The sequence below is a fragment of the Schistocerca cancellata genome, chromosome 7 (assembly GCF_023864275.1).
Source record: "Schistocerca cancellata isolate TAMUIC-IGC-003103 chromosome 7, iqSchCanc2.1, whole genome shotgun sequence".
NCBI classification, from domain to species: Eukaryota; Metazoa; Arthropoda; class Insecta; order Orthoptera; family Acrididae; genus Schistocerca; species Schistocerca cancellata.
In genome coordinates, this window is record NC_064632.1 from 306,112,039 (window position 1) to 306,127,761 (window position 15,723).

The following is a 15,723-nucleotide window of genomic DNA, read 5'->3' on the forward strand; positions in this document are numbered from 1 at the left end:
GTTTTGCTAGTTGCATCTTTACGTATAAATTTTCTACCTGCGTATGGTTGAGCTCGTAGAACTCGAAAAGTAGTCTTTCGATTGACTTGAAATTTTGACACAAGGTTGCATTCGAATACGCGTGTATTTTTATATACCTATGTTTTTAAATACATGTATAATATGTAAATAGATATATAACATATATGAAGGGGAAATGTCGTTACCAAATATCTCAAAAATATATATCAAACGGAAAAGTTACCAAAAATCTCGAAAATGCTTCATCAATTTACTTCAATGTTTTACTTTTTGCTCTAATAAACGTTTGGGCCAATAGGACGTGCGTATTTCCATAATCGACATAATATATATATATATATATATATATATATATATATATATATATATATATACAAACGAAACTCTATTAACTATCGGACTGACACAACACTGTACAGATTTTGTGTTAAAACTGACTTCGAGAAAGAAAAATACTGTTCTGTAAAAATGTACGGTATTGTATCTCTGTCGCAGGCGGCTTTCACTACGATAGTGAGGCATTTAAACTGTTAGGCAAACTGTTTCTCCCATATATAATCTTTCTCATTATATATATACTTTTAACCTTCTCTCTACAACATACGGATCGAAATGACACGAGAGCGAGGAAAGCGCGCATGCGTCAGCGGCAGGTGGAGGGGGAAAATTTTTACTTAATTGTTTCTTAAAATGTTGCAAACGACACGTTGCACGTAAAAAATGAGATGGGCCAAAAAGACCTGACATTGTAGAACATGTCGTGGCATTTCACGTTGTTGACCGGAAGTTAATCACAAACTGAATGCAGAACAATGTGCTGTTTTGTTTTTTTCCTAACAGACGGTGTCCACAGGAAACAGGACTGTTGTACACTCCTGGAAATGGAAAAAAGAACACATTGACACCGGTGTGTCAGACCCACCATACTTGCTCCGGACACTGCGAGAGGGCTGTACAAGCAATGATCACACGCACGGCACAGCGGACACACCAGGAACCGCGGTGTTGGCCGTCGAATGGCGCTAGCTGCGCAGCATTTGTGCACCGCCGCCGTCAGTGTCAGCCAGTTTGCCGTGGCATACGGAGCTCCATCGCAGTCTTTAACACTGGTAGCATGCCGCGACAGCGTGGACGTGAACCGTATGTGCAGTTGACGGACTTTGAGCGAGGGCGTATAGTGGGCATGCGGGAGGCCGGGTGGACGTACCGCCGAATTGCTCAACACGTGGGGCGTGAGGTCTCCACAGTACATCGATGTTGTCGCCAGTGGTCGGCGGAAGGTGCACGTGCCCGTCGACCTGGGACCGGACCGCAGCGACGCACGGATGCACGCCAAGACCGTAGGATCCTACGCAGTGCCGTAGGGGACCGCACCGCCACTTCCCAGCAAATTAGGGACACTGTTGCTCCTGGGGTATCGGCGAGGACCATTCGCAACCGTCTCCATGAAGCTGGGCTACGGTCCCGCACACCGTTAGGCCGTCTTCCGCTCACGCCCCAACATCGTGCAGCCCGCCTCCAGTGGTGTCGCGACAGGCGTGAATGGAGGGACGAATGGAGACGTGTCGTCTTCAGCGATGAGAGTCGCTTCTGCCTTGGTGCCAATGATGGTCGTATGCGTGTTTGGCGCCGTGCAGGTGAGCGCCACAATCAGGACTGCATACGACCGAGACACACAGGGCCAACACCCGGCATCATGGTGTGGGGAGCGATCTCCTACACTGGCCGTACACCACTGGTGATCGTCGAGGGGACACTGAATAGTGCACGGTACATCCAAACCGTCATCGAACCCATCGTTCTACCATTCCTAGACCGGCAAGGGAACTTGCTGTTCCAACAGGACAATGCACGTCCGCATGTATCCCGTGCCACCCAACGTGCTCTAGAAGGTGTAAGTCAACTACCCTGGCCAGCAAGATCTCCGGATCTGTCCCCCATTGAGCATGTTTGGGACTGGATGAAGCGTCGTCTCACGCGGTCTGCACGTCCAGCACGAACGCTGGTCCAACTGAGGCGCCAGGTGGAAATGGCATGGCAAGCCGTTCCACAGGACTACATCCAGCATCTCTACGATCGTCTCCATGGGAGAATAGCAGCCTGCATTGCTGCGAAAGGTGGATATACACTGTACTAGTGCCGACATTGTGCATGCTCTGTTGCCTGTGTCTATGTGCCTGTGGTTCTGTCAGTGTGATCATGTGATGTATCTGACCCCAGGAATGTGTCAATAAAGTTTCCCCTTCCTGGGACAATGAATTCACGGTGTTCTTATTTCAATTTCCAGGAGTGTATTTCTGGCTTGCCGACTTACGATCGGAGTACTGCTATAGAATCTGAATTTGCAATAACAATAAACAAGGCTCAGTGTCTGAGAAGGGGATGGAAGAGGAGATGGAGTTGAATAGAGGGGGTGAGAGGAAATAGACATAGAGAGCGGAAAGGAGGAGATGGACGGAGAAAGAGGCAGGAGATGGAGAGAGACGGAGGAGAAGAACATGGAGAGAGAGGGGGCGAGGAGATGATGCACAGAGAAAGGGGGATATGAAGAGGAGATGGGCAAAGGGAGGGGGAGGAGGAGATGAACATGGACAGAGCGGAGAAGTAGGGTAGGGCATATATCCAATTCCCATATATGCTAGAAACACGTGCTTTGTCTTTCTGTTTAACCAGACAGAACCATACTGAGCGGCTGGGCGCACGATTTGAGGACCACTGCTCTGCAGAATGGTACAGTGTCTCAAGCTTTCTCGAAATCTACAATTTTTTCTTTTTCTTTTTAAGTGTCTAAGAAACTCATGTGATCTATTCAGACGTCTCCGTTAATCGTTGTTCTTAACTGCCTTCACAACAAGTGATATTTGGAAAAGAGAGGTGACCTCCAAACTTGTTATGTCCGAATTAAATGATACATTGATTGCTGTTTGGAGATAATTCATATCACGCACCCAGATTGTGATACGGTATCCGTGCGTGAGGTCAGTTATTCCTTAATCTGGGAAGGCCGACGTGCCGCTCGCGATATATAAGTGAGTTCGAGATAAACCCGCCCCAGTTGGGATCTAACATGCTGTGGTTACTCGCGTGCACACTCGGCCTTGTGGCGACAGGAAGTGTTCACTGCCAAGGTAAAGTACGGCCTGACGCAGGTGACCCTAGCAATACCGTGTTTACACGCAGATTAGTAACGGATGTATCCCAATGGCCCGCACCACAAAAATTTAAAATATGAAAAAAATCTTCGTTTTAATCCTTAATAAGAAGAATTATTTTTTATTATTCAACAGGAAATATGTGCCTGACAGTAACAAAAAACCCAAATAAATCAACATTTATTTTCAGAATGAAATTGTCACTCTACAGCGGAGTGCGCGCTGATATGAAACTTCCTGGCAGATTAAAACCGTGTGCCAGACCGAGACTCGAACTCGGGACCTTTGCCTTCGGGGGCAAGTACTCTACCGACTGAATTACCCAAGCACGACTCAGGACCCGTCCTCACAGTTTTAATTCCACCAGTACCTCGTCTCCTACCGTCCAAACTTCACAGAAGCTCTCCTGCGAACCTTGCAGAACTAGCACTCCTGGAAGAAAGGATATTGCGGAGACATGGCTTAGTCACAGCCTGGGGGTTGTTTCTAGAATGAAATTGTCACTGTACAGCGGAGTGTGCAAAGGTCCCGAGTTCGAGTCTCGGTCTGGCACACAGTTTTAATCTGCCAGGAAGTTTCATATCAGTGCACACTCCGCTGTCGAGTGACAATTTCATTCTAGAAACAACCCCCAGGCTGTGGCTAAGCCATGTCTCCGCAATATCCTTTCTTCCAGGAGTGCTACTTCTGCAAGGTTCGCACGAGAGCTTCTGTGAAGTTTGGAAGGTAGGAGACGAGGTACTGGCAGAATTAAAACTGTGAGGACGGGTCGTGAGTCGTGCTTAGGTAGTCTAGTTGGTAGAGCACTTGCCCGCGAAAGGCAAAGGTCCCGAGTTCGAGTCTCGGTCTGGCACACAGTTTTAATCTGCCAGGAAGTAACATACATTTTTCTTTTTGGCTAGGAGGTACATTAATATATTAGTACAATGAAGAAACTCAACAATAATTCACTAAAAATCCCATCAATTAAGGATTCCAGTACGTATCATTTTCATCAATACTCGTGTAATGGAACTCTACAAAAAGAGATAAACTGTGTAAAAAAAAAAGTTAATGTCAGTGTCGTCCTAACCGCCGTCTGCTTCACGTCTGCTGTGCAGCGAGCTACCTTAATTTAAAGATTAACTGTATTTTTCTTACTTGTCACTTCTTCTTCCGTGTGTTTTTGCTTTTAGGAAGCTTTATTTGTCGAGTGCTATTAATAGTGTTCCATAGATTTCGTGTTTGTTTTGAATACAGTCAGAGAGAGTCCCTTTAGTCAGCCATAGTGCCACTAGTGTCAGTGTCGTCCTAACCGCCATCTGGTTCACGTCTGCTGTGCAGCGAGCTACCTTAATTTAAGTATTAACTGTATTTTTCTTACTTGTCACTTCTTGTTCCGTGTGGATTTGCTTTTAGGAAGCCTTATTTGTCGAGTGCTATTAATAGTGTTCCATAGATTTCGTGTTTGTTTTGAATAGTCAGAGAGTCCCTTTAGTCAACCATAGTGCCAGTAGTGCTAGTGTTTGTTTTTAATACAGTCCAGAGACAGGTAGTGCTATTTTCTTTGTTTTCTGCAAGAAGTTGCTAGCAATCACAGTTCAGTCAATAGTCAGCCGCCTTTACTGAATTAGCAGTCTAATTAAAAGTTGATTAACTCTCTTCAGTAAATTGATTCCTTAGGATGGATAGGATGTGTGACTGCTGTGTAAGGACGCAGGAGGAGCTGGCCACTGTTCGCGAACAGCTGAATGTGTTGATGGCCGCGGTCAGCCGTCTTAAGGCTGCTGCCTCGGAGTGTAGCGGCAGTGGGGAGTCTGGTGCGTCGCAAGGTACACTCCAGGTGTTACATACTTCACCCACTGTCCCTGCTGTCGAGACATCTTGGCGGGTACCGGGCGCGGTTGGGCCACCCTCTCCCCAAGGGGAGTGGCGGGTTCAGCGGCGTTCGCGGCGCACGAGGCGGAGGGTAAATGTGGAGGCTGGCCGTGTGGCATCGCCCGCTCTGCCTGTGAGTGGACATGTGGCTGCTCCTTCAGCAAGGTCCCAGCAGGCACACGGGGGGAGGGGTTTATTAGTTATTGGGAGCTCCAACGTTAGGCGGGTGATGGAGCCTCTTAGGGAAACAGCGAAAAGGTCGGGGAAGAAGGCCAGTGTTCACTCTGTCTGCTTGCCAGGGGGTCTCATCCGAGATGTGGTGGAGGCCATACCGGCGGCGATAGAGAGCACTGGGTGCACCCGACTGCAAATTGTTGCTCATGTTGGCACCAATGACTCCTGCCGTCTGGGTTCAGAGGTCATCCTCAGTTCGTACAGGCGGTTGGCGTAATTGGTGAAGGCGGAAAACCTCGCTCGCGGGGTGGAATCAGAGCTAACTATTTGTAGTATCGTTCCTAGAACCCATCGCGGTCCTTTGGTTTGGAGCCGAGTGGAAGGCTTAAACCAGAGGCTCAGACGATTCTGCGGAGATCTGGGGTGCAAATTTCTCGACCTCCGCTATCGGGTGGAGAAATGTAGGGTCCCCCTGAATAGGTCAGGCGTGCACTACACGCCGGAAGCGGCTACAAGGGTAGCGGAGTACGTGTGGACTGCACATGGGGGTTTTTTAGGTTAGAGAATTCCCTCCCTAGGCCCGACAAGACGCCTCCTGAGACGCGGCAAGGTAGGAGTAGGCAAAATGCAACAGGGAATAACAATATTAATGTGCTAATAGTAAATTGCAGGAGCGTCTATAGAAAGGTCCCAGAACTGCTCTCATTAATAAACGGTCATAACGCCCATATAGTACTAGGGACAGAAAGTTGGCTGAAACCAGACGTAAACAGTAATGAAATCCTAAACTCTGATTGGAATGTATGCCGCAGAGACAGGTTGGACAGTGAAGGGGGAGGCGTGTTTATAGCGATAAGAAGTGCAATGGTTTCGAAGGAAATTGACAGAGACCCGAAATGTGAAATGATTTGGGTGAAGGTCACGGTTAAAGCCGGCTCAGACATGGTAATTGGATGTCTTTATAGGCCCCCTGGCTCTGCAGCTGTTGTGGCTGAGCACCTGAAGGAAAAAAGCCTTCACCGAAGAGTCCAGCAGTATATTGCTCCCTCCTACGTATATCTCGCGAAGAGACCATGAGGATAAAATCAGAGAGATTAGAGTCCACACAGAAGCATACAGACAATCCTTCTTTCCACGAACAATACGAGACTGGAATAGAAGGGAGAACCGATAGAGGTACTCAGGGTACCCTCCGCCACACACCGTCAGGTGGCTTGCGGAGTGTGGATGTAGATGTAGATGTAGAATTAGCTTCAAATTCACAAATATTTTTAGTTAATTAATACATTTATCACTCAACACACATTTTTGTGGAACATTCCAGGCATCCAGCTATATCACAATTCATACACTTGCATGTAGTGTTCCTATTATTCTGGTAAGAACAAAGACGGCATTTCCTGTTTTATTTGTTTTGTATCCCGCCTGGATAGGCGGCGCGTGGATCTGCTCCTGTGAACTGCTTCTGCAAAATAGTCCGAGTGCGAAGGACGCGAGTAGGAGCAGGAAAAGGCGAAATGCTTCGGTACTGCACGTAAAGTAAATGCACATTTCATAGAGAATGTTAGTCAATGACATATACGTAACTTTTGGTAAAGATAAGCACGTAGATGCGTTGCCTTCGTCCATTTTTCATTGAAGTAACAAAGTCTGGAATGGCTGGCCCCCTATGAAGTAGAAGCTAAGATGCTAGGTCGTCTGCTCTTGATTAGATGGGCTGAATGTGGAGCGGCGCTCGTCGAGCTCCACAGCGTCGGCTAGAGGGCGCCGTGGTCGGCGTTGTTCGTCCGCTCTCGTAGTGCCAACCTACTAGAGCGCACCTACGTTATGGCAACGTAGCTATCGATACCACAATTTCATACAAATCAGTAGATTTGCAATTGCTTTCCTAATGTACTTCAGTCTTGTTGCTGTACTGTTCCACTTCAACATTTGTCTGTTTCACAGATAGTTCCATGGGTCCATCATCAGACAAAACGTACCAAATATCTTGTATCTCAGGATTATCACCTGAGTTTTTAACAGACCTTGTTGCTTCCAGTATTCCCCAGATTATGTACTCACGAGGTACTCGTCTAGTTTTTTTAATTCTTTTGGTTTTTTCCCATCGTAAATAAAAGGAACTGAAATATTGTTATTCGTATGGTCACATGTGCTGGAAAAGTCAACGCCTAAGACAGAATCTTGTTCATCAGAGGAAGACTTAGAGGTTGCTTTTTCACGAGAAACCGAAGCATCAACAGTCGTAATGTGATTCTTGAGTTTCTCCCGGCGTATTTGACAATCAAAATATCCACGGGTGTACTGCCGGTCTACAGTGCCCAACGGGCACAATATTTCGGCGAAATATTGTGCCCGTTGGACACTGTAGACCGGCAATACACCCGTGGATATTTTGATTAACATTCGTAATAATCAGAAAATAAATCTCTCCACCTACATCTTCCTGCATCCTAGCAAGTTTCTTTCTTCAAAATTTGGGTCATCCACTCTCAATACTACGTTTCGTTTCCTTTTTCGTGAAGTAGATGGAATTTGCTCCATTTCCCCACCTGTATAATATATTTAAAAAAATTCTATACTTTTGACTTAAAATAATGTCTAAAAGAAAAGGCAGTTAGCTGTATCTAGTTCTACTAACCAGAAATAAAAGTATCACTTTTGGAAATACAATAGAAACCTGATAAAACTTGCGTTACTGGATATGTATTCCACACACATCGTAATATTTGAGAAAACAACTCTTACTTCACGTGTAGCCATCACCATCAACAAAGACTCGCACCACAAGACTGACAAAGACATTGTGTGAAGCTAGAGGCATCCTTGCCAAAATCACAAATAATATTGTCAATCTAACAAAACAAAAATACAAAATGGCTCTCAGCACTATGCGACTTAACTTCTGAGGTCATCAGTCGCCTTGAACTTAGAACTAATTAAACCTAACTAACCTAAGGACATCACACACATCCATGCCCGAGGCAGGATTCGAACCTGCGACCATAGCGCTCGCTCGGTTCCAGACTGTAGCGCCTAGAACCGCACGGCCACTCCGGCCGGCAAACAAAAATACAGACATGTCCCTCGGACACGGAATTCCTTTAAAGAGTTAATACTGTGATGCGGCTCCTCTTGTAAAGGTGAAAGATGTAAACGTAATTATTTTCTGTGGAATGAAACTATGCGGTTCTAGGGGTCTTTTCGAGTCTCAAACATTTATGATTTATATGTGCAGACTGAAGTGACGAATGAAAATTTGAACGAAGGCTGGTATTCGAGGCCGGAGGTCGTGCCCACTTGGCAGGTTCTATTCCACTACAGTTGGAGAGCCTCCGAGTTAGGGGGAATGCGAAGTGGGCTGAGGGGTGACTGGCAGTTTGGACCGCTGCGGGAGGCGCGCTAGGGCAGTCCGTAGAGTAGGGCGAAGCCATTGTTCTGGGGTGGCGCCTACTGAGCAGCAGATCCGTGTTCGAATTTTGGTCTTGGTATAAATTTTAATTCGCCCCTCCATTCTACATACATACATCACATTTTGTACGCGTTTCAACGGCTGATTTTTCAGTGTGAAGTTGATAAGCCAACATCCATCTCTCAAAACCAGCGCTCCCTCGCACCAAATTCTCTTAAAGAATGATGAACGGAATTTCGACAGTTTGAAGTGAGTTTGATTTCGCAGGAAGCTGATTTTTCATGCTGCATTTAATCCAAACCAAGACCTATAACCGTTTTTACTTTTAGAGCTCTTGATGATCGAGGAAACCGTTTTTGGATAAAACTGTGAAGGTTTTGTGAACAGGTTTTTCGGCCGACGCTTGTCTGGCAATTTTTTGACAGAATGAGATTTTCACTCTGCAGCGGAGTGTGCGCTGATATGAAACTTCCTGGCAGATTAAAACTGTGTGCCGGGCCGAGAAGGTAGGAGACGAGGTACTGGCAGAAGTAAAGCTGTGAGGAGCGGGCGTGAGTCGTGCTTGGGTAGCTCAGTTGGTAGAGCACTTGCCCGCGAAAGGCAAAGGTCCCGAGTTCGAGTCTCGGTCCGGCACACAGTTTTAATCTGCCAGGAAGTTTCAATTTTTTGACATTTCACCAGCACGAGTGGCTGGAATTATCAAAGCTTTACTCTCCAACGATGGCGGGAGAAACTTTGATGATTCTAACCACTTGTGCTGGCGAAACGACAGAAAAATTATCACACAAACGTCGGCTGAAGAACCTGAGACAGACACCAACTGGTGTGTGTGTGTGTGTGTTATGGTTTTAGGGCGCAAAACTGCTATGGTCATTAGCGCCCAGTCCGTGACTTAGAAAACAGTAAAAAACCGAAAATGGAAATCAGCAGCAATGGGAACGAAAGTCATAAAATTGGAGAAACTAAAAGCAGAACGAAGGCTTAAAAATCCTCTACAGAAAGGGGTTGGTTGTCCCCAAAAAAAAGCTTCAAATGACTGACGTCATTTCACTGGCACTAATAAATTCGAGAACGCGATCGGCTGAGCGCGTGTCATCTGCTAAAATCGACGATATATCACGCGACAGCTGTAGACGGGAGCGTAACGGATTAAAATAGGGGCACTCAATTAAAAGGTGTCTTACCGTCCACAGCTGAGAGCAGTGGGGACAGAGAGGGGGAGGATCGCCGCTTAAAAGATGTCGATGGCTAAAAAGACAGTGCTCTATCCGGAGTCTAGTTAAAATTACCTCCTCCCGACGACGCGTTCGGGAGGAAGAGGTCCAAGCACAAGGAAGAGCTTTCACGTCCCGCAATTTATTATTGGGAAGTGTCGACCAATGTGCGTGCCATAAAAGAGTAACACGATGACATAAAACGCTCCGGAGATCGGCGACGGGAATCGATTGAATAGCTGGCCGGAGAAGAGAGACTGCAGCCTTGGCCGCAATATCGGCCGCCTCATTTCCACAGATACCAACGTGTCCCGGGAGCCAGAGGAACGCCACCGAGACGCCCCCCAAGTGGAGCAAGCGCAGACAGTCCTGAATCCGGTGGACCAGAGGGTGCACAGGGTAAAGAGCTTGGAGACTGAGGAGAGAGCTGAGAGAATCTGAGCAGATAACGTACTGTATCCGCTGATGGCGGCGGATGTAGTGGACAGCCTGGAGAACAGCGTAAAGCTCCGCAGTATAGACCGAACACTGGTCGGGAAGCCGAAAGTGATTTGGGGTGTCGCCAACAACTGGTGATTTGTTATTTTTGGATAACTTCATATGTTTCCAGAATGAGATTTTTCACTCTGCAGCGGAGTGTGCGGTGATATGAAACTTCCTGGCAGATTAAAATTGTGTGCCGGACCGAGACGCGTACTCGGGACCTTTGCCTTTCGCGGGCAAGTGCTCTACCAACCGAGCTACCCAAGCACAACTCACAACCCGTTCTCACAGCTTTACAGTCTCGGTCCGGCCCACAGTTTTAATCTGCGAGGAAGTTTCATAACTACACACACTCCGCTCCCAAATGAAAATTTCATTCTGGAAACATTCCCTTGCTGTGGCTAAGCCATGCCTCTGCAATATCCTTTCTTCCAGGAGTGCTAGTTCTGCAAGGTTCGCAGGAGAGCTTCTGTGAAGTTTGGAAGGTAGGAGACGAGGCACTGGCAGATGTAAAGCTGATTGGAAATCTGTTGGCACATGGGGCAAACCTGACAATGTTAATCAGAGGCAATAATGTTTTTTTATAGATAAACAATCACCTTAACTCCAGGAAATTAATTAAATGGTCAACAAGTGCTTTGCAGTGTACATGTTACAATGAAAAGAAATTATGGTAAACAAAATATACGTAAGTTAGCTAAAGTCATCAAAAGTTACTTGGTATATTGTTGCTGGAGGAAGCTAATGCAGCCTGCCTGTTGATGGAGTTGTTCACTGTAGAATGATTCTGATTTAATAGCACAGTGAGTGCAAGGCCAGGAGTTACAAGATTTTGTAGTGGCTGTGTTGCAGTGTTGTGTGTTCTGAATGGAACTTGAGACAAGCATATTATCAGTTTAGTGCAAGGATGTAAGATCTCAACACGCCCCGTCCTCACAGCTTCAATTCTGCCAGTACCTCGTCTCCTACCTTCCAAACTTCACAGAACCTCTTCTGCGAACCTTGCAGAACTAGCACTCCTGGAAGAAAGGATATTGCGGAGGCAAAGGCAAAAGGCAAAGGTACCGAGTTCGAGTCTCTGCCCGGCACACAGTTTTAATCTGCCAGGAAGTTTCATATCAGCGCACACTCCGCTGCAGAGTGAAAAATCTCATTCTCGAAACATCCCCCAGGCTGTGGCTAAGCCATGTCTCCGCAATATCCTTTCTTCCAGGAGTGCTAGTTCTGCAAGGTTCGCACAAGAGCTTCTGTGAAGTTTGGAAGGTAGGAGACGAGGTACTGGCAGAATTGAAGCTGTGAGGCCGGGGCGTGAGTCGTGCTTGGGTAGAGCACTTGCCCGCGAAAGGCAAAGGTCCCGAGTTCGAGTCTCGGTCCGGCACATAGTTTTAATCTGCCAGGAAGTTTCACTTGACATGTTAACAAGATATTATGGGAAATATACTAGAAGTCTTAAAGTCCATAGTGTCTGAATGATGGCTTGCTGATTCTTGACCTCAGAGCAAAGTTACTCGACCACCGCAAGCGTTTAAGTGGGAATTTCGATACTCAAACAATTGCGTCTAAGAAGTTTACGAATGCGTTTAATAAAATGCTAGCTGTTCCTGGCAACGCATTGTTGTAGCTCAGTCGGGTTAAATGGAAAAGAATGAAAAGAAAAAGCACACGTTTCTTCCCCATCTCTTTATGTATCCTCCTCCCCCTCTCTTTGTCCAACTCCTCCTTCTTCCACCTCCCTCTGTCCATCACCTCCTCCCCCTCTCTCTGTCCATCTTCTCCTCCCCCTCTATCTCCATCTCTTCCTGCTACCTCTCTCTTTTTTTCTCCCTCTGTCTGTCCATCAGCTCATCCTCCCTTTCTCTGTCCATCTTATCCTCCCCGCCCTTTCCATCCACTCCTGTCCACGCTCTCCCTCTCTCTCTCTCTGTCCATCATCTCCCCCCCCCCCTTTCGATGATCATCCTCTTCTCCCCCCCATTTCTCTCTGTCTCCCCCTGCATCATCTCTCTGTCCATCTCCCCTTTCCGCTTTCTGTGTCCATTTCCTCCTGCTCCTCTGTCCATTTCCTCTTCCCCCCTCCCATCTCTTTCACAGACCTTGAGGCTTGTTTATTGTTATTGCAAATTCAGATTCTGTAGTAGTATTCTAATCCTATTCTGTGCAGGTATCTATCTCCAAATAACTACTGCAACCTACGTCCTTCTGAATTTGCTTGCTCTAGCCATCTCTTGATCTCCCTCTACATTTTTATCCCCCTCCCCCCCCCTCACACACCTCACACACACAATTCCTTCGAATATTAAATTGGCGATCCCTTGATGTCTCAGAATGTGTCCTATCAACCAACACCTCCTTTAGTCAAGTTACGCCATAAATTTATTTTCTCCCCATTTCTCTTCAAGTACCTTTTCAATAGTCACATGAACTACCCATCTAGTAGTAGTAGTAGCGGCTTTATTCATCTGTAGATCTTTTTTTTGCATGGATATAGGATATGTCAAAGTATTTAAAAGTTCAGACCAATTTAAAATAAGCTAATTCGTATACACATACATTTACAGACTTCTAGTTGGACACAATCATTAGGTCTACTCCTGGTATACAATATTTTTTTTTTTTTTACAAATAACTTATTAAATAATGGAATGCCACACTGTACACTTATATCACACTATCAGTCACTGCACACACTATATACACATCGTTTCATAACACTTCACTCATTACACACACAAACACAAACACACACACACTGGTGATTTCTGGGCCATTTTCTGAACTTCCCATTTGCTACCGTGAAAAACTGAGCTAGCATCCCTCTATAATGAGTGAGGTGTTGAGCTCTGAAAGAGGAAGAGGTCTTAGTATTGAGCTATGCATAGCTTGGGGATAAGTACTTCTAGAAAAGGAAAAAAGAAGGAAGAAAACATAGTGTGAAGGTGTTATGTGGAATGTTAGATGTTTTACAATCATTATTATTATTTATTTGTATAACATTTTTTTACCAAACCCCTACTCCGTTTTATCTAAGTAATCCTACAATGTATAAAATGTGTTGCATAACAGGTATTTTTTAGCTGCCTTTTTAAATAAGAGTATGTTTGTAATTTCTTTAATCTCTTTTGGTAAGGTACTGTACAGTTTTATTCCTTGATAGAAAACGCTGTTTTGATTTTTATGTTTATTTTTTTCTTGGTAAATGTCAGTTGAGTCTAGCTCTTGTTCCATGATCATGGACAGAGCTGTTTGTGCAGTAAATACCAATGTTATTTTTGATGTGTGCAACTGATTGATAAATGTATACACATGGAGCAGTTAAAATCCCCAGTGTTTTGAACAGATCTTTACAATGAGCTCGACTACTATAGTTGGTAATTATTCTTATGGCTCTTTTTTGGAGTTTGGAAATTGTGTTCATATTTTGTGCATTTGTTCCCTCAAAAAAGAATGCGATAGGTAAGAACTGAGTGTACATGTGAATAGTATGTAACTAAAAGACACTGCATGCTACACACTGATGACAGGACTCTAAGGGCATAAAATGCTGCTGACATTCTATTTGCAAGTACATTTGTGTGTTCACACCACTTCAACTGAGAATCAATATTCATTCCTACAAATTTTGTATTTATCACACAGTCTACACAGGATTCCATATATATTTAATTTAACATTGTCGTTTTTTCTCTTCAAACTGAAATTCATGGCATTAGTTATCTTTATGTTCAATATCATTTTATTGTTTATTGATTAATCATAAACTTCCTTGAGAGTTTCATTTGCTTTCTCTGCAAGGAATTCTGTTGTTTTCTCAGAGGCTATAATATTGCTGCCATCAGCAAAGAAAATTGTTTCACCATGAGTAACACTACTGGGAAAGTCATTGTTGTACATCAGTAATATATTTGTCCTAATATGCTACCTTGCAGAACCCCCATATTAATGTATTTTGGTTCTGATAAGTGTTTTACTAAATGTTTCAATCTATTTGAAGTATGTGTTATCTCTACTCTTTGTACCCTATCTGTTAGGTATGACTAAAACCAGTCATTAGTTACCCCTCTTATTCCTAATGCTTCAAATTTATTTAATAGAATCTCGTGGTCGACTGTATCAAACGCCTTAGAAAGATCCAAAAATATGCCTGTGACATACTCATATCTTTGTACCCTATCTGTTAGGTACGATCAAAACCAGTCATTAGGTACCCCTCTTATTCCTAATGCTTCAAATTTATTTAATAGAATCTTGTGGTCGACTGTATCAAACGCCCTAGAAAGATCCAAAAATATGCCTGTGACATACTCATCTTTATCAAGAGCATCAAGTACAACTTTTGTGAATTCTAGTATGGCTGACTCCGTATTTTGGCCACTTCGGAAACCAAACCGTGATTCACTTAAAAAGACTGTATTTATTCAGGCAATTCATTAACCTGTCTTTCATAATTGCTTCTATTATTTTTGAGAATGGTGACAGCAGGGAGATGGGCCGCTAATTTTCTGTCTTCTGCAGTACCTTTCTTAAGCAAAGGTACAACTCTTGTCTGTTTTAACTGCTCTGGAAATGTCCGTGATGTGAAGGATTCATTTATTACGTTTGTTAAGGGGCCTTGTATAATTCCTACGCATTGTTTCAGTACACACATTGGTACTTCATCTAAGCCTACTGACTTTATTTTTTAGTTTTTGAACAGTTTTATTGACTTCATTCCCTGTGGTTGGAGGTAACATCATTGTATTTAGTGCAACATTATTACAGGTGTTATATTTTTTTTTTGAGGAATTTTTTAGTAACTTCTCTGCAATACTTGAAAAATGCTCATTTACATCTAATTTTCAGCATCCTTCTGTAGCACCACATTTCTAAAGTTTCTATCCTCTCCTTGTGTAAATTGTTTATCATCGATGTTTCACTTCCATATATGGCTACACTCCGTCCAAATACTTTTCGAAAGACTTCTTGACACTTAAATCTACATTCGATGCTAACAAATTTCTTTTCTTCAGAAACACTTTTCTTGCCATTGCCAGTCTCCATTTTTATCCTCTCTACCTCGACTATTATCCGTTATTCTGTTGCTCAGATAATGAAACTCTTATACTACTTCAAGTGTCTTGTGTCCTAATCTAATTCCTTCAGCGTCACTTGATTTGATTCGAGTACATTCCATTATAATTTTTTTTGCTTTTGTTGATTTTCATCTTAATCCTCCTTTCAATCGTGCAAGCACGTAAAATTCCGCTTAAAAATCATTTCATTTGTTGAAGAAACGAATATTTACATTTTTATATAGGTCTCCCGTAAGTACTACATACAGAGCGACAATTACTGAACTATATGAAAGAAACGTAAATTAGTTACAAACTACTGCTTGCACACACTTTATTCGACATTTGAATGTCGCTACAAA

The 15,723-nt window shown here is 44.2% G+C and overlaps 1 protein-coding gene across 2 annotated transcripts in view; it reads left to right on the plus strand.

Annotated features, from left to right (window-relative positions):
• The first annotated feature begins 3,087 nt into the window (after positions 1-3,087).
• LOC126092166 (beta-galactosidase-1-like protein 2) overlaps positions 3,088-15,723 on the plus strand; it is a 161,897-nt gene continuing 149,261 nt past the window's right edge. For both annotated transcript variants that reach the window (XM_049907640.1, XM_049907641.1), the window contains exon 1: positions 3,088-3,149. In XM_049907640.1, the coding sequence (XP_049763597.1) occupies positions 3,089-3,149 (61 nt within the window). In that variant the 5' untranslated portion in view covers position 3,088. The remainder of the gene's footprint in view (positions 3,150-15,723) is intronic.